The sequence below is a fragment of the Macadamia integrifolia genome, chromosome 7 (genome assembly GCF_013358625.1).
Source record: "Macadamia integrifolia cultivar HAES 741 chromosome 7, SCU_Mint_v3, whole genome shotgun sequence".
Lineage (NCBI taxonomy): Eukaryota > Viridiplantae > Streptophyta > Magnoliopsida > Proteales > Proteaceae > Macadamia > Macadamia integrifolia.
In genome coordinates, this window is record NC_056563.1 from 32018879 (window position 1) to 32044966 (window position 26088).

The 26088-nt window shown below is 38.5% G+C and overlaps 3 protein-coding genes across 4 annotated transcripts in view; all 3 read right to left on the reverse strand.

Moving 5' to 3' along the window:
* Positions 1-822: 822 nt before the first annotated feature.
* LOC122084222 lies at positions 823-19226 on the reverse strand. The gene is made up of 2 exons (XM_042652306.1): positions 19171-19226; positions 823-1501 (listed from the first exon to the last, which is right to left on the reverse strand). Exon 2 carries the CDS (start codon positions 1485-1487, stop codon positions 1029-1031), a length of 459 nt encoding a protein of 152 aa, XP_042508240.1. The 5' UTR covers positions 1488-1501; positions 19171-19226; the 3' UTR covers positions 823-1028.
* A 1792-nt stretch (positions 19227-21018) lies between these two features.
* Positions 21019-21553, reverse strand: LOC122084223 (selT-like protein). Of its 2 annotated transcripts, none has more exons than XM_042652308.1 (2): positions 21258-21551; positions 21019-21167 (listed from the first exon to the last, which is right to left on the reverse strand). In XM_042652308.1, exons 1-2 carry the CDS (start codon positions 21534-21536, stop codon positions 21060-21062), a joined length of 387 nt encoding a protein of 128 aa, XP_042508242.1. In that variant the 5' UTR covers positions 21537-21551; the 3' UTR covers positions 21019-21059. The 2 variants fall into 2 exon arrangements, with proteins under 2 accessions (XP_042508242.1, XP_042508241.1); XM_042652307.1 differs by having other exon boundaries at positions 21045-21170; positions 21258-21553.
* Positions 21554-23282: 1729 nt separating this feature from the next.
* LOC122084921 (cyclin-A3-2-like) overlaps positions 23283-26088 on the reverse strand; it is a 5311-nt gene continuing 2505 nt past the window's right edge. Inside the window, exon 7 of the mRNA XM_042653340.1 lies at positions 23283-23373. Within this exon, the coding sequence (XP_042509274.1) occupies positions 23283-23373 (91 nt within the window). The remainder of the gene's footprint in view (positions 23374-26088) is intronic.

Consider the following 26088-nt stretch of genomic DNA (forward strand, 5'->3'; position numbering starts at 1 on the left):
AATGAAAGATTGTGACGATCTCGTTGGGCAATCACTAGGCAATATTCCACCCTTCAAATCCAATGATTACAATGGAAATACTTGGAGACACACACTCTCAATTGAGAGTGACATAAGAGAATAGGGAGAGAGATTATGTCCAAATCCTAATTGGCTATGGCCAAAACCCTCTTATTTATAGAGAATTAGCTAGCTAGGGTTCTCAATCCTAGTGGATCTATGATTATCCCAAGTGGACGACCCACAAAGGAACCGGGTTAGAACCCAATCTGACCCACATTAATTAACAATTATCTTTAATCACGATTTAGAGTTAAGATCTTTAAGGTGTCTGTGCCCAGGAGATAAAATGTTGAGACTGAGAAGGCGAGATGACAAATAAACATTAAATAAATAGTGGATCCATGTGTTTAAGATCATGGATGGAAATCTAAGGCTGTGTTTGGTTTGATTTCTTGGAATACGTTACCCACCTAGAATTTATTCCAAGAAGTATGCCAAAGGCAGCCTAAGACTAATTTCTCAATTTTTTTTCTTTTTTTGGATAAAGAAACCAATAAAAATCAGTTACCAACTAGAAAGGAGAAAACACATATATCAATACATAATTTTTTCTAGATTAGCTTTCCTATCTAAGAGATAGGCGGAGGACACCATCATACGACATTGTTTATCCAAAGTGAAATCACTACATTATAGAGCCAATATAACATGTTAAAAAAAAAGATTCCACACCATGCTGCGATTTTCTTCTTCTTTTTAATGGTTAAGTAGGGCAACCTTAAAAAGGCTCTAATTCTCTCTTGATCATAGCCATAGGTATTTCTCATAAACCTTTCTTCATATCAAGAAAGTATATATATACAATAATACATTTACTTGAAATAAAAAATAAAAAAAGGGCAAAGTCCGCAAAAGCAAAGGGGTACCAAATTATTATCTGAGCACCATACACCGGATAGGAGGAAACTAAAGAAATCAACAATACCCATACACAGTGGAAGCTAATAAGAAAAATTTTCATCTGTTCAAGATTGCCCGACGGTTGTTTGCTGTGGGGCTGATACTTCCCAGCAAGCATGGCCTTGCAGTCTTCCCAAAAATTCTTCCTTCTCTTTCTGTGTCAGCCCTCTCTTCCTAAGAAACCACAGCTTCTCCTCATAAAGTGTCACCCGGAATGAATCATAGCTAGCACATGAGACCTCCAGGAAGGATCGGCTCTCGATGTCCACAAAGCAGAAACCTGGGTGGGACAATGGAACCAAGGTAATGTTACCTTTGGCAAAACCCTGGTGCTCTAGCATCTCACCTCCTGAGAGCAGTTGTCGTCCAGCAGGTTGGTTCATGATGTACAAGCAAGTGGAGTTTGCATAGAGTTGTTCTGGGCAGCCCATAGGCTGGCATGGCAAGAGCACCAAGGAACCAACAGGTGCTAAGAGGTGGAACAGAAAGGTAACCACTATTGACCATGCAAGTTTCTTCATCATGATAGACACAAATGCTGCAACAAGTTTAATCAATTACCAGACAAAGATGACTCGAGAGTTAAAACATTACAGAATGTGGAATAAGAAAATATAACCAATCAATGCCCCTACTCTAATGCAATACAGTAAGCCTCAGTGAAGACACTATGGGACCTCTTAAGACTGCCACTCCAAAAGCCTCTGAAGACTTCCCCACCCCCGCCCCCCGCGTTAAGAGTTTATGTTCTAGCTCAAGCTGCAGGGAAGTTTGGGTATTTTGGTCTCTTTCATCATGTTTTGTTATGGCTTAATAAGTATATGTATCTGTTAGCAGGGGTATAATAGTCTGTACCATAGTTGTCACGGCGCCAAGGTGGTGGAGGGTTGTCTAAGCGTTTAGGCGAGAAGGCGCCCGCCTTAAGGCAAACAAGGAGAACAAGTGTTATTTTTTATTTTTCCTATTTTCTAACATTATTTAGTAAGTTATATATACCTTGTATCATAAAAAATAAAGATTAAGCCACATCAAGTCATTAAAAATCAACATTTAGCCACATCAAATCATAAAAAATTAACATTAAGTCATATTAAGTTATAAAAAATCAACATTTAGAGAAATGCTCTTATTCTATAATAAGTTTGACTGGCCAAATGATTTTATTTTTACACGAGACATTTTGTATTAGTTATAACATAAAACCATCTTTCTAACAAGTCTAAGATTACTTAAATCTGAGTTGCAATGACAAAGTTATGCTTCAGTCAAACTTATTTTTAAATGCGCGAATACTGTTAAAATCGCCTAAATGAAAATAATTTTATGAATATCAAAACAAAATATTATTTTACCGGACTTTTGATTTTTAGCAATGTTTTAACATGATAGAATTTATAAAATTTTCATAATTAAGAAAAACCCCAGCATTAAAAGTTGAAAATCGTCCCTATAACCAAAATCCAGTTTTTGTTCTTGGACTGGGGGGTTGACTTTTTATCCTTTTGGAATTTGATTTTTAAACTATTTTTATTGGATTCAAATAGGGGGTATTTGCTTATTTATGGATAATATCTTAAGTAAATGAAATAACATTTACTTGAATGATATTTGGCATAAATAAGTGCCGAAACACAAGGCGACATGCAGTGCAACAAGGCGGCTGTCGCCTAGGCCCCAGGCAAACCGCCTAGACGCCTAGTCGTTGCCTAGGCAACGCCTTGACAACTATGGTCTGTACATGCTATTTTCTTATATTAATATAACCCTACTCATGGTAAGGCCATTAAGCCAAACCTTGAGGTGTTCTTTCCTTTGTGTTTGCAGGTGTTGGCTTCAAGGACTGATTTTGTTACATGGTAAAAGGGCATTGAAGATCCAATACCTTTCTTCTTGTTTATGGTTTGAGTGTTTTCTTTCAGATTTCCCCTTCTTTGGCTTGGCAGCAACCAATGCTGCTCTATTTGTTTTGAAACCCTAGTCGTGTGAAGATGGAAAAAAAGGATTTCTACTACTGCTACTATTCTATCTTCTTCATTCTATATATAGACATGAAGATCATCACAATTGGTTGCTGGAATTTCTGAGTTTAATAAGCTTCTGTAGAAAGTTGTTCTTGGTTGCTGGATTTCATGATTGCTACTGCTTCTTCCCTGATTGATGATTGATGGAACGCTTTATGTTCTTTGTATGATCTACCGGTTGCTGTTCTTGAATATCAGATCACTCTACAGTCAAGTTCTTGACTGCTTACTATTTTGGTGACAGGCTGTGTATCTCCCAATACATCAGATCAGTCTCAACTTTTAAGAGATTTTTCCCCTGCACATACCTTACTCTTGACGCGTTCTGGGTGCTGATCAGATCTGGCTGATGATTGCTTCTTCAACCACATTCCCTGTGGTTCATATGGTTTGCAAAGCTGGAAATTTTTTTTTATGATATTTTCTATCCGTCCTATGAGATGTTTGCGTATTCTACATACGAATACATTGATAGAATGTTACGTTTTTTGAATTGTTGTTTTCATGATATATTTAGCAACTTGCTATTTCCATCATTGTAATCGATATGGAGTTCTAGCCATCAGGTTCAGATCAGATTTTTTCTGCGGGTTCTAGCCATTAGATCCTGGAATTTCTTGCTATATTTCAAGTGTCACTTGCCGGTTTTTCTCGTGGGGTTACTTTATTGGTGGCTGAACTTCTGAAAGTGTGTTGGATCGCTGTATTTCTTGATTCTTCCTCGCTGACCAGTGTCTATTCTTGCTGGCTGGTTTGGTGACTGCTGGTTGTATATTTTGCTTGGTCATTTTTTGTTGGACTGGTTTTACTGGCTGCTGGAATTTTTTATGATGACTGAGCTTAAATCTCTTGTGGATAATTGCGAGTGTCCAAATTACTTACATTTGAGCCCCTCTCAGAAGATGTACTTGATCTTCTATTTGAGGCAGGTATGCTTGCATCGAAAACTCCTTCTCATTGTCGTTATCTTCTTGGCATTGAAGTGGCTCAAAGTAAGAAGCGTGTGAGTCTCTCTCAAAGGAAGTATGTGCTTGACCTTCTATCTGAGACAAATATGCTTGCATTGAAACCAATTGATAGTTTGATACACCAATGGACCCACATCAAAAGTTTGGGACAAGTGATAGTGAGGCTTTTCCAGATAAAGATAAAGATCAGAACCAAAGACTCGGTGGCAAACTTATTGATGTAGATAAGTCACTTAATGGGCTTATTTTATTGCAAATAAGCCTTAGGTTGGGTTACGTATGTGTTGGGCCTTTGATCCCATGAGTTTTCTTTGTAATGGGCCACTTTAATGGGCCTAAAACATGGGTAGAAAGTAGGAAAATGGGATTTAATTCATTAGTTTAGTTAGAGCCCTGTTTTGAGTCTATTCCTTTGTTATTTCAGTTTTAATTAGTTTATGTTCCCCTATTAGCGAATGACTAGTTAGTTACCCACTCCATGTTGGAGTTATAATCTTACTCCTATTATGAGTTTAAGTCCTGCTAGGAGTGTCTAATCCTATTTGAAAACTAGCTCCTAGTGATGATAGGATTGCTATTCTAGCCTCTTTAAATAGAGGAGCTTATTTACACATAATTTCAGAATTGAATAAACAAAGATTGTAGTTAATTGCTTCTAACAGCCGAGATAGCTGTGGGCGAGATGCCCAGGCCAAGATAGCCACCCCACCCACAATTCTCTTGGTTCTTTGCTTCTTTCTTCTATCTTAATTTCCTGTCATTAGCTTGTATTTGCTCTAACATTCAAGAGGTTCAATTCAGATTCTATTAAAGGCCATTACAGTCCAGAACCAACCAGCACCAGTGAAGGTTTTAGGAGAGAGATCGATCTCCATATCTCCCTCCTTTGACCTCTGATCGGTAAACCCTTTTAAGGGTGTGTTGGTTGCTAAAGGACCACTCAGTCCTCTTCTTGAAGTTGTCCAGATCTGTCCAATAGATGTTCTGCAAAATCTTGAAGTTATCTCTCTCCTAGGTCAGAAAATCGAGAAAGCTTGTAACTTCACAGCCAGCCATTGGAATCCTCTCAACTTTAGGGTTTTTTGTACCCTCTATGGGCCCTACAATCGACTAAATTTGCAACTCAATTGGAGCCCTACAGACTTGGCCTCACCTCTCTCTCTCCAGCTCTATAGCAGGTCTTTCTCTCTCCTATCGGGTTGGTTTTGGGCTGGTCTTGCTCTTGCATTGGTATTGTATCCTTGGGGGTTTATTTGATGATCTTATTTCTTTGTTTCCTGGTCCTATTTGTCTTGTTTGGAGTTTATAAATTGTAGGAGATAATTTCTTGTAATCTACTCCTGCATTAAGTCGTATCAGAGCTATGGCAGAAGAAAGCTCCAAACAAATTACACTGGAGGATGTGATGAAATCCTTCCAACTACTGAACACAAGGACGGATACTGTGGCCCAACAAATTGCAGAACTAAATGAAGACTACTGCTACCCAATCTAATGCTCAGCCACGTTATTTTCGTGGGGAATTCTTCGAATGGATGCATGAATTAGATGTGTACTTTGACAACTACAACTTGACCGAGACGCAATGGCTTCAATACTTTTGCTCCCAAATGAGTGATCGTGTTCGAATACAATGGAGAGACCGTGAAAGGCAACTTCAAGCTTAAGGGTGTGAGTAATGCGGGGCCGGTGGGCCCCAAGAAACCCAACCCAGGTGGCTGTGGGTCCACTTGAATAACATAGCACAAGTATCAATCGGATCACTTATTGGGCCCAACCAATCAACAAATAATGCAATTCTAAATAACCAATGGCAGTCCTGTAATAAACCAGAATTCTCAAGGAGCTATTAGCAAATAAAGAAACAATAGGATTTTAGAGGGGATTACTATTTATTGGTTAGGGGTAAACTTGGAAGGGGTAAAACTCAATGGCAGATTGTAATAAAGAAGAGAGAGGGAATGTCACAAATATGGGAAAATAAAAAAAAAAAAATTAAATAAGAGGGGACTTGTATGGTGAGAGAGGGCAAATATTGGAATGGGCAGAATTCAATGGCAAGGTGTAAAATACTAAGAAAGGGAAGGGCAATTTGAATGGTGGGGTAAAGGGCATTAATTACCTCATTAAGGAGAAGAACATCAGTTGTTTTCAACCTTGGGAAGGGGTTACAGGCGATAGAACCAGCAGGAGAGACGAGAGTTTGAACAACCAAAAATCCCTCATGCAAGATCGATTTGAGCCTTGATTTTGGAAGCAGATTCATAGCCCATTCCTTCACGCAGCCCAAGTAATAATCCACTGAAACAGCGCTCGAATCACGAAAGCAAATTACCTGAAACTGCTGTTGGTGATAGGACAGAACCAGACCTGATTTCAGGTTAGGAATCTCAGTTCAGGGAGCTAATGGGTTCCAGATTTGGCAACCTGGGTCGCCCTTGGGTATTGGCTCAGTTCCTAGAAACTGAGATGGAAGGGTGAAGAATCAATAGGGGAGGGGTTCAGTACCTTCCTTGCTGGACTGCTAAGAATGCAGTAACTGAGAACTAGAACAGGAGAGAACCAGGAGGAAGAAAGACAGGAGAAGAGGAGAGATAGGAAGAGAGATCGCAGGGAAGAAGAAGAAGAAGAAGAATAAGAAGAAGAAATAAAGAGGGAAAGAAGAAAGGCAGCAGAAGAGGGAAGGGGATTCTCGTAGAGAAGGAGGAGAGAGAGAGAAGAAGGGGACAAGGGGGGGGGGGAGAGAGGCAGCCATGCACCACTCAAAATCAAGTATTCTTTTAATCAACTCACTAATTTCTTAGGTTACATGCCTTACTTATACTAAGTCAAAATAAAAAACTCTTAAAACTGAAATAGAAAATCCCAATTGCTTTCTAATTAAAGTCTAATGAAATGGCAATACAATAAAACTAAAATTGGAAATTTCTACTTACCTAATGGCTACCCCAAAATAACCTAAAATAAAAGATAACCAATATTCTCAAAATAAAATAAAATCCTAGAATATTTATTAATCTTGAATCCAAATTAGTAACTTGGAACCCAAATTGGATCTGGATCTTGGTTTGGGTTCTGGAGCAGGCTTGGGTCGATCCATCGAATCGCTGCTGCATCAGTGAGCCTAGAACTTGGGACGAAATGCAATATGAGTTGGCAGGCATGTACCTATCTAAACGTGAACGAAGTATGTACTTGCTTCCACCATTATAAAGCAACAAGCTCATACTGCAACTGAATTAATGTGGCTGAGATCTCTTCTTCAGAAACTTGGTCTTCTGTTACCAAATCCAGTAATATGTTTTATGATAATCAAGCAGCTATCTACATAGCTAGTAATCTAGTGTTTCATTAGAGGACCAAACACATTGAAGTTGATTGCTATTTTGTACGGGATACAACTATGAGAAAAATTACATTCACAACCACAATTAGTTGGATGATATGTTTACCAAACCCTTGTTTCGTCTTGCTTTTCGAGAAGGTTGTTCCAAACTAGGTATGGGTGATGTATATGCTCCAGTTTGAGGGAAAGCGTTAAAGAGTTTTTGTTCTAGTGCTAGCGGCAAGGCAGTTTGGGTAGTTTTGGTTTCTTTTGTAATGTTTTATTATGGCTCAAGTACATGTATTGTTAGTAAGTCTACACTATTATGTACATATTATTTTCTTATATTAATATAACCCTACTACTCACGGTAAGGCCATTCAGCCAAACCATGAGGTTTTTCCTCCTTACAGCTTCTCTTTTCTTCTTCTTCTCTCCCTTTGCTTTGTGTCTGCAGGTGTTGGCTTCAAGGACTGATTTCTTTACAGTTTGATAAGTATAGGGAGCGGGCGCACCATCCCCTAGGAGTAGAACAACATGCCCTCCAATAACTGCTACATGGCAGTTGAAGTAGGGCTGTAATTTTGTGAATAGGTGGACCCCAAGGTTCAACTGTCAAGTTTCAGCTCAATCTGAGTATGCAAAGTAGCAAAACAAGGTATTTAAAAAATAGGGATTACTATGGGGTGCATGGACAAAAGCAATTGCAGATTGACATAATATTACAATGAAAACCACCGTAAATCGTGTGGCTCCATACCAGATTGTGGCCCTTGATCCTGCAAAGGAGGTTGGAGGTTGAGATGCAGAACCCCAAAAACGGGGGGGGGGGGGGGGACAAAAAAAGAATGGAAATTGCTAAGAAAACCCATGAGGGGGAGTCTCCTAGTCATTGTTAGTGTCTTACTTTAAGTCGCCAAGTTATCGTTAGTTACTTTAATTTGAGTTGTTCTTATCTTGACTTTGTTTGTAATTACACTCTTTAGTAGGTTTCCTACTCTTCGTAGGGTTCCTGATTTAATATAAGTTGAAAGAATAGACCACGATAGGGGGTGTGGAGGATACTAAAGTGGCTCTAGGGGTTCCCTTCCTTTTCTTCATTGTTTCTCTCCTTTCACCTCCTTCTCTTCTTCTCCCTTCAGTCGCAGGTACTGGTTTTCCGGTTCTTTTATTGTTACATGGTATCAGAACCTCTAAATTAGTACCCAACAATTCCTTCTCTGTTTTGAGAGCTCTTTAAGATTCTCTTCTTGTAGGTTGCAGCAACCTATGCTGCTGGATATTCCATAAAACCCTAGTTGAGAAAAAGTATCCTTTGTAGGATTTGAAGTAGAGATTGTTGACAATGCCAGAATGACTGAGGAGAACATAGGAGTTTCCTTTGTAGGAGTTGAAGCAGAGATCATGCGATGATTAAACAAATGGAAATTGAGGTTCAAAGAAATCGACTGAGACAAGGACTCCTCAAGTCAATGGAGCACCGATCAGAGAATAAGACCCCAATGGTCAATGTCCTATGACAATCAGACAGTGGTGAGACAGATAATCCGTGTTAGGAGACCAGGGGATGTCAAATGTTTCGCAGTGAAAATTGCAAGTTCTGCCACAGTACATATTACATAAGGGGAATGGGAGCTGACGAAAGGAGAAAGCTTTCAAAGTACAGCTTGGTTTTATTCAAAGAACAAAGATGCAAAATATTCCATGGCCATCTCTTGTTAGAATCTAAGGTCATAAGGCCATACCCAGTGCATAAGGCTGTCGCTACAGCGAGGTCTGGGAGGGGCATTGTGTATGCAGCCTTACCCCCTGCTTCGTGGGAGAGGCTGTTTCCAAGTTTTGAACCTACGACCAGCATGTTGCAATAATGCAACTTAACCGTTGCGCCACAGGCCCGCCCACTATCTCTTGTTAGAATCTGGTAGCAAGAGAGTTGATTTCACATTTAAACCTTCAATAGGGGCTGTGGGATGCATTGCCATACTTTGGAGTTTTAATATCTTCAATTTAGAAGTTCATGGACTGGGGATTTCAGCAAAATTTAAACCATTCCTAATGGATTAAATTGTGTGGCTTTAGCTATTTATGGACCAAGCTCAAAATCAAAAGGCAACATATGTGAACAAATTTGATGAGAGATTAGTTCTCATCGCATGCAGCTCAAGATAAAGTACTTGCTGATAATCTTCAATGAAAAGGACATCCATTAGCAAGCAGGTTCATTCTATGTTTCAAGCATTATAAATCTGCCAGTGATATATATATAGCATGGAATGGTATGGGTCAGAACAAGAAAGGACATATGATCCTTCTGCTTTATTGAATAAAGTGACTGGTTTTCCCTGTTTCATGGATGATGTTTATATGTATCTTTCAAAGGCTAAAGGCTTTTTTTTTTCTGTTTAGTTTCTGCTCACCAAACATTAATTAGAAGCTCCCCTTGTGTGAGTATGTAAGGTTTTGTTGTAAGTTTATAGCCAGCTTGTGAGTCTCTAATTTTGAGCTAAGCTCTCTTCTTTCTCCCTTCCTTCTCTATTAAATTCCCCTTACAAGAAAATAAAATGGATACTTAATTGAGATAAAAGTAAAGATCAGCCAGAAAGACTATAGACTTGGTCATTTTGCCAAGGATTCAAAATTAACCAAAGGTAGAGAAAATGAAATAACCAACTCAAGCAGTACGCTGAAGACTAAAAACTCTTAAGGCAAACTCCAACTTTGCATACAGCCACCAAATACTATGGCAGCACATAGATGACTGAAAAGCCACACTAAGTCAAGAAGCCAGTAAGATGGGCTAGACTGAACATGGGTTGATGAGCTTGAGTAATGAGTTGGTCTGAACATGGGATAATGCAATTTATAGGCTGGCAAAGAGCTGATTGACTTGATTGTCTATAGAGGGTTGCCAAAGAAGTGCTAGGGGAAGTGAAGGGTAGTCTCCAGGGCCCAAGAGAGATGTGGTGATGGGATGAGGAGGTCCAAGCAGCAATTAAGACCAAGAAAGTTTGTTTCAAGATATGGCAACGAACTAAAGATGCTAAAGATAAGAAGAGACACTATGATGCCCGAAACGAAGCAAGGAAGATTGTGGGAATGGCTAGGACGAAGAAATATGAGGATATTTATACTAACCTAAGCACAAAAGAAGGGGGAAAGCTATATATAAGATAGCTAAGATGAGAGAAAGGAAGAGTAAGGATTTCGAACAAGTGAGATGTATCAAAAATGATGATGGAAGAGTGTTGGTAAGGGATGAGGACATTGTGAAGAGATGGGATGAATATATTAGTGCCCTACTAAATGAAGATAGTGCGAGTAGAAATTATCCGAAAGATGGCTTTGCTCAACAAGACCCCAGATGACATAGATATTTACGAAAGGTTCGCGTGGCGTAAGTCAAAGAAACCTTGAAAAAGATGAAAACGGGCAAGACGCCAAGCCCAGATGAGATCCCAGCAGAAATATGGAAAACCTTGGAAATATGTGGTGTTACCTGGTTGACCAAGCTGTTTAACAAGCTTATGAGCGCAACGAATATGCCACATGATTGGAGGAGAAGCATTGTTGTTCTTGTATACAAAAATAAAGGAGATATTCATAAAACTTATAAGTCATACTATGAAACTGTGGGAGAGAGTTATTGAAGCCCGCCTAAGAAAAAAAAAACTAAGATTTCGGAAAACCAATTTTGATTTATGCCAAGTAAATCTACAACAGAGGCTATATATCTATTTAGGAGGATCATGGAAAGCTATAGAGCCTATAAGAAGGATCTCCACATGATCTTTATTGACCTAGAAAAAGCATATGACAGAATTCCTAAGGATTTAATCCAGCATGTCCTAGTAAAGAGGGAAGTGTCGAGTACATATGTGGATATAATTAAGGACATGTATGAAACTTTAACCACTCTATGTTAGATAATGATATGCTGAAAATTGAGGAGACAAATATTCCTCAAAGTGATTATTTTAGATAACAAGGGGCCTACCATAAATAAAGAAGGTGTCATAAAGGATGATATCTCACAGAGAATTATAGTGGGATGCATGAAGTGGAGAGGTGCATCCGGAGTCCTATGTGATCGACGTATCCCTCTAAAGCTCAAGGGAAAATTTTATAGGACTGTTGTGTGTCCAACTATGATGTATGGGGTAGAATGTTGGGCATTCAAGAAGAGTTATATTGAGAAACTGTGTAGCTGAGATGAGGATGTTAAGATGGATGTACGGTAAAACTAGGAAGGACAAAGTATGTAATGAGCATATTAGACCTGTTTTGGGAGTGGCTCTGATCAACGATAAGCTCAGTGAAAGTCATTTGAGGTGGTATGGTCATGTCCAAAGGAGGCCTGAGGACACCCCAATAAGGAGTGATCGGATCCAGATCGAAGAAGCCGAAAGAGCTAGGAACAAGCCTAAAATGACCATAGACGAAGTGGTGAGGAATGACATGCATAGCTTTGATCTTGTCCCCACTATGACTATAGGTAGAACCTTTTGGAGAGCAATGATCCATGTAATCGACCCCATTTAGCTGAGACTTTTCTAACTTTTAGGCTGTGCCTCTTCCCTCTTAATCTTATATTTCTTTTTTAACCTCTCGTCTTTCCATCTCTCCCCTCCTCCACTCTTGTTTGGACTTTTTCAATTTTGTTTTGTATGGATCCATATAGCCGACCCCATCAAGTTGGGATAAGGCTAAGTTTGTTGTTGTCGGCCTAGAATGCAACTGCATCAAAAATCACTAATTTGGAATTTTTCTATAAGCTAATTAACTTATATCTTTCCATGAAACTTAAGTACAACAACAACAATAACAATCATAACCTTATCCCAACTGAATGGGGTCGGCTACATGGATCCAATAAGGAAAAGTAAAGAAGCATAAAGGAGCGGTTAAAGAAGAAACTTAGGGATAAAAGAAGTATAGCAGTATAGAAAGACACGCCATGGGAACATCCCCTATAAGGGATCGGCAACATGGATCCTTGTCCTCCACGTAACTCTATCCAAAGTCATACTAGGGTCAAGCCCTATGGTTTGCATATCATTTCGCAGTATTTCGTTAATAGTCATCTTTAGCCTACCCCTACCTTTTCTAGCTCCTTCCATGAAACTTAAGTATAAGCTAAATTACATCCCAAAATCAGAGTTGTCACATGGATTCAGCCTGACCTGATTTAATTAAAAAGAAGAGATGATAATAGGTCAGTTGTATGCTACTTATCACAGAATACCCAACCTCAACAACTCATAGGGAGCAACTTGCATATAGAGTATACACTCTTAGAGGATCATCAACATAACTATGACATTTATATTAGAACTAAATAGGCCTTGTCATCAGGAAGTGGCAACCTGGACATGGCCTGAGAATATTCCCAGTAGGTTGGGAAACAACTTTAGGATTGTAACAGGCCAAAATTCCCATGGCCATATGATGCAAATGCAAGGTTTACACACAAGTATATACGCAGGAGGAAGGACCTGATCTGATTGTTCCATGCAGCTCAATTTTACAAGTTTTTGTACCAGTTTTTGGTCCTAGACTGGCCCACGGCTCCAATAGAAGTGTGGAAAACCTCAAGAGCATGTGGGATGGCTTGGTTAACGATGTTGTTTAACAAGATTATGTACACAAGGAAGATGCCAATTGATTGGAGTAGAAACATTGTTGTCCCGGTCTTAAAAAATAAAGGGAATGTTCAGAGATGTAATAACTATAGAAGCATAAAATTAACGAGTCATACTGGGAGAAGGTCATTGAAGCCCGCCTAAGAAGAGAGAATCATATCTCAGAGAACCAATTTGGTTTTATGCCAGGTAGATCCACGACACAAGCTCACGGAAAGTAATAGAGCCCACAAGAAGGATCTCCACATGGTCTTTATTGACCTTGAAAAAGCATATGATAAAGTCCCTAGAGATTTAATCTAACATGACCTAGCTAAGAGAAGGGTGTTGAGTACATATGTGGATAAAATTAGGGCATGTATGAGGGCGTGGTGACTAGTGTGAGATTTGTGGGAGCCCAAGGCAACGACTTCCCAATTACGATTGGGTTACGTCAAGGATCGTCCTTAAGCCCTGTTATACTCATGCCTTAAAATTTCCTCTTATAACTGTGTAGATGAGGCACCAGTACCAATGAATACAGGGTAGCAACTGTATTTTGCTGGGAAGGGAAGGATGACCCCACTTGCACCTGCTACTCATGCCTTAATAATTGGAAGGGGTTCTGGACACGGAAGAGAAGGTCAATCCATGCCCTCACACCTCACGAGAAAATCCACGAGCTTTAATAGGAAAATGTACCAAGAGGTGGGATCCACATTCTGAAAACACCTTGGGAAGGCCCCATTCAACTTAAGGATCCATTTTCACACAAAGAGGACCAATTCAGCCTTCACCAGTGAACACCTCCGGTGTGTATACAGGCCAAAACCGGGACTATTTGGCCGTGGGGCCTGGGCCCTCGTACCCGTGAACCTCAAACCACCTCCATTGGTTGGTACAACCTACTGGGGGATGGATTAATGTATCGAGACACCCCGAGGTGGGCCCGTTAGTGCCAAATGACGGATTAAACCGATAGTGATTAAAAACCCATTATTCTCCCAAACCCTTAAATAACTTAAGTGGCTATAAATAGAGAATCTTGCCATTCATTTCTCTCTACCTAGCAAATTAGAGCAAGAGGAGGAGGAGAAGGAGAGCAAGGGAGGAGGAAGGAAGGGGGAGCAAGGATCCTACTAAGGCAAGTTCCATTCACTCTACCCCCTCCATACGCTAGTCTCTCTCTCATTCCTCTTCTCCATTAAGTAAAATGGAGAACCCCCCAACCGAATCTCACCTCCCCACTTGTTAAGACTACTAATTGAGAGGGGGATTTGGTGTAGGGGACTTACTCTAGCAAGGTTGGTGGATCAATTTGAGTCTATGAACCTTCTTTTATGAACTTCCCACCTTAAACCCCAAGTTTGGGCAACTAAACCCTAGAAATGGTGAACCTTGCCCAAATCTTCTATAACCACCCATTCAAACCCAAAATTAGGTTGGGGAAAATGAAATTAAACATATGTATAGTGGATTGGAGTAACCATATAAGCCATTGGTAATCACTACATGAACCCCAACCGAATTTCCCCAATTTTGGTTAACCTAGACTTGTAAAATTGGGGATTTAGTATTATTTTGTGACTCCATGTTAGTTAATTCACCGAATACACTAAACCTAGGTGGAGTGTATGAGAGTGATCTACGCATGAACCAACCCCATAAAACCCAATAACCTAACTTGTAAACCACCTAAGGGAAAATGAGTGTTTGTTGGGATACACAATCCCCATAGAACTACACCCACCAATAGACATTAAGAAGGGTCCCACCGACCAGTGGAGCAAATCTGGGCAAAGAACAACCTAGATTAGCTTTATCGGCTGGTGGTCACTGGCAGATGGTTTCATCAACCGTTGAACCTCCCAAGAGGGGTTTTCAAACCCATTTTGAATAGACATGTACTCTAGGGTCAAACCTCCTTATGGTTGACTAAATTGCTTAAAAACCCTATGTATCCTAAGAAAAGAAACGAGAAATGATGGGAGCACGCGACACAAGACCATCGACTATCTAACATCATCTACGACTCAAGGTGAGGGGATTTTGTGACTTTTATGGAATATTTATGTTATGATGCATGTGTATGATCATATCATTTGCATATTATAAATTTGTTCTTGAAGTTAATGTATATGTGGCATAATGATATGAGTTATGAGTGTGTGTGTGTGACTGGGATATAGGGTAGCCGAAGGTTGGTACCCGCACTATATGCCTATGGTGTATGAGTGTGGGGTACAGGGCGGCCGAAGGTTGGGTTCCGGCACTGTAAGCCCATGGGGTGTGTGAGTTTATTTGTTTGTGATGTGACTCATACCATGATAGAATGCATTGGGCTAAGACAACCACCCTACTGCTACAACCCTTGCCAATAGGGGTTTAAGTATTGGCTAATCCTACCATCTAATGGACTAAGGTTGGGGGAATTTTCGATGACCGAGGTGGGGGGGTACTGCCGTCGTGACAAACCCTCTCGCGATGTTGGATTCGATGGTGGGTATACCCTACATGCGATATTGGATTCGATGTAGTATTATGGGAGATTATCAATAGTAGCCATGTAGGGACCGGTGTGCTTCTGACTCGCAACTAGCTTTTATCCTTGAGGACTAATAATGTACATTCGTGACTGGAGATGCCAACTATGTTACAGTAGCACTGATACCCACTATGGACTTAGAATCTGTTGATTAGGTTTGTTTGCTAATAATCTAGATCATATCATTGCATCCATCTAACTGCATTCATATTGGATTGGTTGGGCATTTATACTTGTTGCATTTCATGAATTGTTGTGAATGTTTGTGTGTACCCTCACTGGGCTTTATGGAAGCTCACCCCGTTTGTTGCACCCTTTTTAGATATTGATTCAAGTAACCACCCGGAGTCTGTGGCTAAGGAGCCGACTCTCTACAAAGGTGACCTCTAGGATGAGGAGCTAGCTATACACGAGGACGGTTGCTTATGTGAAGACTGTGCATTCGGAGCACACTGAGGATGAAAGTATCATCTTCTATTTTTTACACCTTTTTTGTACTTATCAGATGTAGCCCTTGGGGCATAATTGTAATTATGATTCCATTGTGAAAACATTCTTTTTGGTAAATAGGGTAAATATCATTAGACTTCACCAGTTGTGTATTTTAGGATTATTATTATCTATGTGATCGCAGAATCGTTTCATAGATTTATGAACTTAAAGTACTGCATCGTGGATCCTGGATGGATTGTGGACACATGTGTGTCCATGTCACTGGCCTTCAGGTAAGTGGAGGTAGGGTGTGACAAGCCCTTACCTATTTGCTCTTATCATAGATGAGTTAACCAAGAACATTCTTGATGAGATACACTGGTGAATGCTCTTCGCAGATGACATCCTTTTAGTGGATGAGACTAAAGCAAAGATCAACACTAAGCTGGAGCTATGGAGATCAGCCTTAGAAACAAAAGGTTTTAAAATCGGTAGATCAAATACAGAATATATAACGTGTAACTTCAGTCACTATATGATAGATAATGAAACGGTGAAGATTGAGGAAAGGGAGATTCTGCAAAAGTACTATTTTAGATAACTTAGGTCGATCATAAATAAAGGTGACATAGAGGATGATTTCTCGCAAAGAATTAAAGTGGGATGGATAAAGTGGAGAGGTGCATCTAAGGTGTTGTGTGACCGACGTATCCCTTTAAAGCTCAAGGAAAAATTCTATAGGACTGTTGTGCATCCGGCCATGATGTACGGAGCAGAATGTTGGGCAGCTAAAAAGTGTCATATAGAGAAGGTGTGTGACAGAGATGAGGATGTTAGATGTGTGGCAAAACTAGGAAGGATAAAGTAAGGAATGAGCATATTAGAGTAGATTTGGGAGTTGCCCCGATCAATGACAAGCTCCAGGAAAGCCATTTGAGGTGGTATGGTCATGTTAGCTGGAGGCCTAATGACGCCCCAGTAAGGAGTGATATGATTCAGATTGAGGGAGCAAGAGCTAGGGGCAGGCCTATGATGACCATAGAAGAAGTTGTGAGGAATGACATGCACGGTTTAGGCCTCGTACCAAGTACGACCTCGGATAGAGCTTATTGGAGAGCAAGGATCCAGGTGGCCGACCCTATTTAGCTGAGATTCTCCTGTCTTGCTGGGGTGTGTCCTCTTTCCTCTTACTTTGCTACTTTCATCTTTCACCTCTCACTTTTCCTATTACATTTTTCATCTTTCATTTGTCATGCCCCATTATTAATATGTTTGGATCCATGTAGCCGACCTCATTAAGTTGGAATAAGGCTTAGTTTGTTGTTGTTGTTGTTGTACTGGCCCATGGTTCAGTCCCTTATTAGTCCTATCATGGGCTTCATTTTCAGTTGTATTTCTTTTATCGTGTCTAGAAATATGGACAGGTGTTATCAATTCCAGCCCGTCATAATTTCTATTTCTGTCGTAGTTTCTATTTTGATAAGTTTCTAGAGTTTTATTTTGAAAGAAACTTAGCTTTTAAGGAACTGCGTAGCCCACGCATGGGAGTCCCTACAATCTGTGTTATTTTCTTAAGTTATAAATAAGAAAAGGAGCGGACCTCCTCCCACATGATTTTAACAAACCTTAGCATTATGCTTGTAATTTTCTGCAAGATGCAGCAGTAGCCTTGGTGGTAGGCCAAGATGGACGGGTGAGATGCTGGTCAAGTTCTATACGGGAGGCCCAGTCCTTATCATTCTCTTTTATCTTTCCCCTTCTCCTCAAGGTTAGTTTCTTTTGTTTACCCCTTTTTGTGCATGCCTGTTTTCTGTTTCTGTTTTGTTCCCTAAGTTGCTTTGCTGTTAGTTAACCTGAGTCAGTTCTTGATGCAGTTGAGAAGAACAAGATAACCAACAGCAAACCAGGCCACTGCACCAGACCAAAAATGGACTAATATGATGAATTTTGGGTGTCCAATGGGTTATATGGACCATGGGTTTAATGATTTTGGTTTCCTATTGTAATGGGCTAATTCTATCAGCCCAAATATTAGGGAACTTGAGTCCTACACGGGATTAGTGTTAGTTTCTATTTTCTGTTAGTTGTTATTCAGCCTTGCTGTAACTGTTTAAGCGACTTAGGAGTTAGGACCACATCAGTTCTTTTCTCAGTTTTCCAACCAGGTTCTAGTGCCGCAACATCGATCCAAGTTTTAGCAGCAGTTCTCTGCCTATCCCTGAGTACTATTACAGCATTGCTTTCATCATTTTTACTTTCTATTTTCTGCATGTTACTAATTTTGATTCACTTGATATTTCTGTCCTGCTTAGTTATTAAAATTGTTCTATGTTTCTATTTTGGTTGTCAATTGTTATTTCTGATTCCTAGTTGCTACTTCTATCAATTATTAGTTTCTTGTTTCTATTTTACCTACTTGCTAATTCCGTGACTTCCTTCTAATTCAAGATCTGACTATTGGATTAGAATCAGAGTTTGCTGAACTATCTCTCATCCCAACTAGACCAATCCACCAAGGTGTGGACCAGATCTGATCACCTTTGACTTGGCTATTGATTTCTCCAGTTTGGACCATTCCACTTGGCTTTGGTTCGAGATTTTCTCTATTTTTCTGATCCCTAACCCTAGGTGATTGGAAAGCCATTATCAGATGGTATAAAACCACTAGCACCCAGACCCACCTCTTCCCTGACCACTTAAGCCATATACATACCCGCCATCCGACCCAGACCATGCCTCCGTTCTCGGGTCCTCCTTACCCATCGAGAGCTCCTCTCTCACCCGAGACTATCACCTCATCTGTGGTAATGTAGGAATGGATTTGAAAACCAAACCAGACCCAAAACTGCAGGAACTTTTAAACCAAAGAACAACCAATAATCACCCAAAATTAGGCAGCAAACAACAGTCCAGAAGTAAGAGTCAAACAGTCATTGTAAACCAGAATTTGGAATTTCCGAAACAGAGATTACACCAAACAAATAGACTAACCAGCAGCAGGTATAGAGTACTAGATAAACCACAATCAGAAACAAATACCGCAGGAGCAGGTAAGTCAAACCAGATCTGAAATCTGGGTAGAAACACAGTCGGCCAGAAGTATTTAACACCTCAGATCAGACAAACCCATGGTCTGATTGGTCCCAAATTAAGGTCAAACCTCCCTCTTAATAAACCCAACAATCAATCAAAAGGGGAGGGCCATCGGCTGGCTGGATCTTCAGAACAATATAGGAGCAGCAGGAGAGAAACTTGAGATTTCCAGAACCAGAAATCAAAAGCAGTTCAGATCCCTTACCTGGTTTGAAGAACCTTGCAATTAACTTTGAAAAGAAAGAAAGAATAGTTGAAGAGACCGCTTGGACTTCACGCCGCAAAGAGTCAATTGGATCAAACACCAATTCCTTCAGCCTTGATCAAACACAAGACAACTCTTCATAAAGAAGACAATAGCAACAGCCATTAATTTTTTTTATCAAAATCATTCTAGGCTTTTAGGAGCCTCCTCTTCTTTATTTATAATGTTAATGGGGGAGGGAATTACAAAATAGAAAGTTCCTCAAAAATGAAACCAAATATTCTCCTAATACAATAGTTACTAAAAACTGAAATTAGAAACTAGTTGAAAAAGGAAACTAACTACTAATGACTTGACTCAATTAATAACTTGACTCCTAAAGAAACAAATATAACTCAAGCCAAGCCCAACTAAAAAGGAAACTAATGAAAATGGAAACTAACTAGTAATCCCGTATTCAATCTTAGAGCCCCCCTTTTAGACCCATAAAAGTGGTCTATTACACTCAAAACACATGGGATCAAAGGCCTAACATGTATGGAACCCAACCCTAGGCTTATTCCTAATAAAACAAGCCTATTTTGGTAATTAATCTGCATCATCGTGTTCTACTATCAGCAGGCCAAGATGAGCAAGAAGCTTGATCAGAAGGAGGACAATGAGATTTGCTAAGATGCAGGACATGTATGGAGTCTCCACCGAAGACAGTATAGCATGTTCTGTTTTTATGCTGGAATTAAGGTTTCTTGGGAGGTCATATACAGGTAGTGATTACTTTCCAGGAAAGGGGGAGCAATGGGAATACGCTATTGTGGTAGCCGAAACAGAAGACGCACTGGCGATGTTCAGATTTGGCTTGTATTGACATTTAAGTAGACCTTCATATTGTGTACAAAATCATAATTCCACTACTTCTTGTTACTTCGTCCAATAGTAACTTCAAGTTTGTTTCCCTAATCCTAAGGTTGTGGACGATCATTTTGGGTAATGATTTCTGTGGTTTTGAACTTTATACTTTGTTGGATTTTGTAGTTCTTTTCCCCCTCAGCAGTGTTTCGTCTCATTTACCGATTCGGGGTGTCATAGCAGCTTCTTTGATTATGCCCATAAATTGTTCGATGAAATGTGGAAAAGGAATTTCTTCCCTTTAGCAAGAATCTAATTAAGAGATAAATCATTCTAAAATTAAGAATACATTGAATCCCCGAACAATGTTCTGATTCTTAGTTAAGAATGCATTCTGCATTTTCAGAATCGGGAATGCACATTCGCCGAATGGGAATGCATACCAAACATAGCCTTAAAAATTCAAATCTTTCTTCCATGGAAATACAATACTGCAAGCTTACTGCTTACCCAGAATTACATCTAAATTGATTTAAAGTCACCACATTGAAATACTGTAAGCTCACCCAGAACTACATCTAAACTGATTTAAAGTGAAAGTGGACCTGATTTGGAGTGATGACTGATGAAGATATAATTAGTAGTTTTCTGGACGGCGAAAGCAAGAAAGCTCTGAAACTTCGTCATTGGGTAGCAATACTATATATGTGGAACTCAACCAGTACCAATCCTAACCAAAATTTTGCTTAAAGAAAAACAGTACTTATGTAGCTAAGGTTAAGGATTTGGCTAAAATGGCCAGGGTTAACAACCAATCTCTAACTATTTCGGATATGAAGTAAATATTTTTATCTAGTTTGCTTTGAATAAAAAAGAATAAAAAATAAAAAACTAATTTAAAGTGGAAAAAAAGAAAAAAGAAATCCGAAAAACATCGCCCCACAGAACTATTTAACAAGATATTGTTGTTTACACGACCCATAAACGATCTCACAAATCAAACCTAGAAAATTTTAACATCCTCCGACAATCCAACTGATTCATCACGGCCAGGAATTAAAAGAGAAAAGGAAGAACCTGTAAGAACAGGAGGAGCAGAAATTGATATTGATGGTGTTGCCATACCCGATGCCTCCAGCACCGACAGATTTCTGCTACAAAAAAAAAAAAAAAATCAGCAGAAATGAGTAGAAATCAAGTATATTGAAGGTAAGATGAATTTAGTGTTTCGTCTTAATTACCTGTATGGGGAATTCAAGGTTTTGTTGAACAGGAGGTTGCTGCGGATGGTGTCCGTGGTGATGGTGGTGGTGGTGCTGATGACCGGAGGGCTTCGGTGGCGGTACAGTAAAGAGGTTTAGGAGGTCCGAACAGAAGAGAAACAGAGGTAGCCCTAACAAAATCATCTGTACTCGATCCATGGCGAGGCCGCGAGATAGAGAGAGAGAAGACGGAATAGCTTTAGTCAATAACTCCAGATGGAATCGTGGAGATGCCAGGATGACAGGGGCTTCCCTCATGTCTCATTCCCCGGATCGGATCGCTATTGGTCAAGAGTCAAGACCGATCCCGATCATGGTTTGAAAACTCGGTATCGGGATAGGATCGGACAAAAATTCCTTCACTTTCAATTGAAAAATATTGTTGGAAAAACTATTTTACCTTTCATCCATAACAATACACCGATATAATATCGGCCAAGAAACGGGGTCAGTTAAGGCTGCTTCCAATCCAATCTGACCAATCTTTGACCGATCTGATTCTTGACCGATCCACTAGTCTTACGATTCATTATAAGTTCTATGACAATACCATATTCATATACCATTACAACAAAAAAAAAACACGTCTAAAGTCTTATTGAGCAATGGAGCTTTACTATAATGTTATTCATTATTGTCAACATAATCAACTCTCTCGAAGTGATGAATGTTCTATTGGAATCGGGAGTCATCCATCATTTTATAAATGTTTTTCAACAAATATAGCAGTTTGAAGCTCAATTTTGGGGTTCATGCATTGAATTTTAATTGAAAGTGGCATCAAATGTAAGCATTCAAGTTAGCTTCACTTTGACGAAAGAGTCAGGATGATCTAAGTTGGGGAGAAAGAATTATTGTTAGTTAAGTAGCCATTATGTTTAACAAATCTAAAGTCATTAAAAATGCTAAAAAAAAAAAAAGATAAGCGTTTTAAATGTATTTAGAATGAGAATTTTTGTCGTTTGCTTTTTTTCTTGTATTTTGGAAAGTTTACGGTAAAACATGCTTAAAACAGTAAAATTTGAAAATGCATTTAAAATGCGTTTTTGTTAACTAAGCTTCTGCTCATGACGCAATAATAAGTCCATTCAATAGCAAGTGCAGATTACAAAATCTATGGATTGACTTTTATTTCATGGCAAACAGAAACATAAAATCTTAAACTAATGCATCCAATAACATATCCTAAGTTGGAGTCATTGCTATGAGAACAGTATACCATGACACATCGTCATCATCTAGATTAGGGTTTAAAACCTAAAAAAAAAAACAAAAAACAAAAAAACAAAAAAAAAAAAACCTATTGACTACTCTCCCATTTGATCTGACCAAAGAATGGTTTGTGCTAAGTTGCGATCTAAAGAAAGTAATAGAAACCTTGGTTTGTCCTGTTTTGATTTGATGAAATATTGGATTCGTGCTAGGTTGTGGCCTAAGAAAAGTAGTATGCACCTTGGTCCACCTGATTAAACCTGATTTCAATTCATTAGGTATGATAAAAATATTAAACCATATGCATCATGATATACTTCATAAGAAAATAATGTACAGAAAGTAAAAATGGAGAGATAAAAGCACTCACTTCTACACAATCGCCCTATAAGTCAAAACTAAACAAATAAACATGTATCAAACCTATATTAAGCTATTGTTATCATCTACACAATACAATTATATAGATTGTACAAAATTACAAGAATACTACTTTGAGCATGATATAAAAGGAAAAGACATGAAATAAAGAGTATATACTAAAATAGTATAAATAAAATATTATTAAAATCATTTGTAGATGAAAGGGTAGAAATTATCAAAATGCCCTTATATGCAAGAACTACCTTAATATACATAGGAAAATTAGGGGAAATACCATAAAAGTATCCTAACCTAATGTGACATGATTATGCAGAAACATTATCAAAATATGTTAGAAAGCATAGAAATAAATATAAAAATTTGTGCACAAGAAAACCATAAATAGAAATAAAATCTATAAAAGTAATGCTAACCATAAAATATGACACTAAACATCACAAAATCATGGCTCTCCATCAACAAAAAGTCAAAGTAAGGAAAAACAATAAACAAAAAGAACCTAAAATCATAAAAACAGTTTGTGAAACAAAAAATAAAAGAAAAATAGTTAGAGTTAGTGAAAATTTTAAAAAATAATGAATGAAATCTAATAAGGCATACTATTTCACTATAAAAAAAAATCCCATCAAAACTTATCTTGACATCCATCAATTTATGGCATGCCATCACTACTCTACTGGAGATAACATCAACGTACCTATGTTGTTCAGGGATTTAGATCATGGTATTGATGTTGGCATGGCTCACCACTGATGTCAGTACGAGTGATTTTGCCTCCCAAGATTCTAATATCCTATATTTTTATTATTTTTTTTCCTTGGTGTTATTTGTAAATTGATTTGGTATCAATATTGGCCATGGCCGATATTGATTCCCAAATTCATAACAATGTTTGACAGACATCTTAGATAACACTCATGAAGGGTGTAAGAGCTTTGGAGCAGGCTAATCTCAGGTTTGGAGGAGCTCAAATCTACGCAATTAAGAAAGGGGCTTGCTACAAACTATGAGTCTCTCTCTATTCTCATAACTCTTAAAAGTGTCTCCCTTCAGCATTTTAGGGCCTCTTATATGGTGTAGGTTGTTACCCATAACCCCAGTAGTGTTCTTAATCCAAATTCTTGGAGTTCCCATTAATCATCAATGATTTAGGGTTAACATGCTTCATCAATGACCAAAAAAGGAAGTAGACTCCATGCTACCAAATATTTGAGTTATACCCTATTGAAATGAGGTCTACCCAATGTCAACGATTGGTTGGCCAACCAATCCATGGCATCACTAGATTCCTTTTCTATGTTGGCCCAAGCCAATTTACCTGAACTGATCACTTGGGTTGAAATATGGTTATGAGCCTAGTTCATGTCTGACCTTGAGCCTAGGCTGGGCCTGGTTCTGGGTTTGGGCCAAGTCTCACCTGTGCATGAAAAACCAATTTTCTAAAATTATTTAAAAACTCATTATTTAGCCATTTCATCCAAAGTTCATTTGAAGGATTTGAAACATTGTTGGGTCTTGAGGAACACTCATTCAGAGTTATAAAAAATGGGTCCCATGATTTCTCATAACTTCACCTGACCCATAACCGGGGGTAGAAAATGAGGTGGCTACAAGATCCATAGAAGGTGATTCAAGGATTCAACCAAACAGATTGTGAAGATGTCGTAAGAGATAGAGGAAGTGATTGTAGATCATTTTCTAAAAGGATTGTCTAAATGACACTTTTATATGGTATTTAAAACATGTAACATTTTTTTGATTACCCCTTATTTTATTCCTTATTCCAAACTGGAATTGGTAATTGAAACAATCCTGTAAGCATATGAGACATGGCTATTTAGTCCTATCGACTGACCTAGGTTTTAGAGATTTCCTTTAGAAACTATGTATCTACTTGTGGATGCTTTTCACAAAAGCCTTGTCAAGACCATAGGATTGGATTCATCACATTTTTATTGTTGAAAATTTTGAACCCAATACGATTATAGAAGCCCTTTAGTATCACTCTTTAGTTAAAAGAGTTTGAATTATGGTTTTAAGTATTGGTATCATATCGATCATTTTGGTATTGGTTGACCTATCCAAATTAGTTATCCATATTATTTCAGTGGTAAAATAGTTAAAATAACAACAATAATAATATTCTCAAAAAGCAAGGGCATAAGTGATTGATACGCATCGATCCGGATCGGTATATACCTAAATCCATCCATGGTTCTATGATTTGAAGGGATTTCTTTTGAAAGAGAGAGAGAGAGATTAACAAAACAAATTTGCAAAAGGGGAAATTTTTTTTAAGCAAAAATTATATGTGGATGGAATTGAAGGGAGGTGCAACATAGACCCTTATCCTTAGAGATCGGATAAGGATTACATATAAGAACAATCTTGCACGTTTTGATATATAGATTTAGAATCCATTAAATACAAAGATAGAGAAAATGGATTTCAATTCTACAGATCAAGACACATGAGATTGAACTTAATCCGAATTCATAGGCCTCCATTCCCATTCAGTAGCTTTGTGCATTACTGTTAAAACCCTTTCTATTTTCTTTAATCCAAACATTATAGTTTTCATTTACGACAATTAAAAGCGGTTGCCACGTTGAGGTGTTATCCAGACACTTCTTAGCTACTAGTCAATTAAAGGATTTTTTCATTACCCAAAAAAAAAAAGACTTTTTACTAGCACAAAAAAAAGGACCAAATTATGTGGCTCTCAATTTTTTATGCAATATTCTATTTCCCTTTCATTTACCTCATTAAATTACTCTTCTTCTGTTCAACCTGTTTAGAAGACTTTTGTTTATTTAAGATCAATATTTAATAGGAAACACCCTTAGGACAAAGAGTCTCATCGAAATTGATGGGGCACAATTAACATTATTTATTTAAAAAGTGAGAGACCCACAAGGGGTCTGAAGGGGCACACTGGGTGGTTATTGTAATGCTATAATCATTATATAATCATTATTACTATTTTTTTTAAGAAATGAGAGAGTTGGAGCAACGATCCTCCATAACAACATTTTTGTCTGACCTTTTTAACCTGTAACCTAGTATAAAATAACTTAGTTAGAGCCCAACAACCTAATAACCTGCCACTGCTAAAATCTCATCCCCATTCAGTTTTAGTTTTGATTTTTATTAGACTCAAATAGCAACATTTTTGTCTGACCTTTCTAGGCCAATAAGACCTATCATAACTGAT

Coding starts and splice junctions, on each gene's coding strand:
- LOC122084222 (XM_042652306.1), bottom strand. CDS start 1,487: ATGATGAAGAAACTTGCATGGTCAATAGTGGTTACCTTTCTGTTCCAC.
- LOC122084223 (XM_042652307.1), bottom strand. CDS start 21,536: ATGAGGGAAGCCCCTGTCATCCTGGCATCTCCACGATTCCATCTGGAG. Junction 21,171..21,257: donor ACCTTGAATTCCCCATACAG/GTAATTAAGACG, acceptor TTTTTTTTGTAG/CAGAAATCTGTCGGTGCTGG.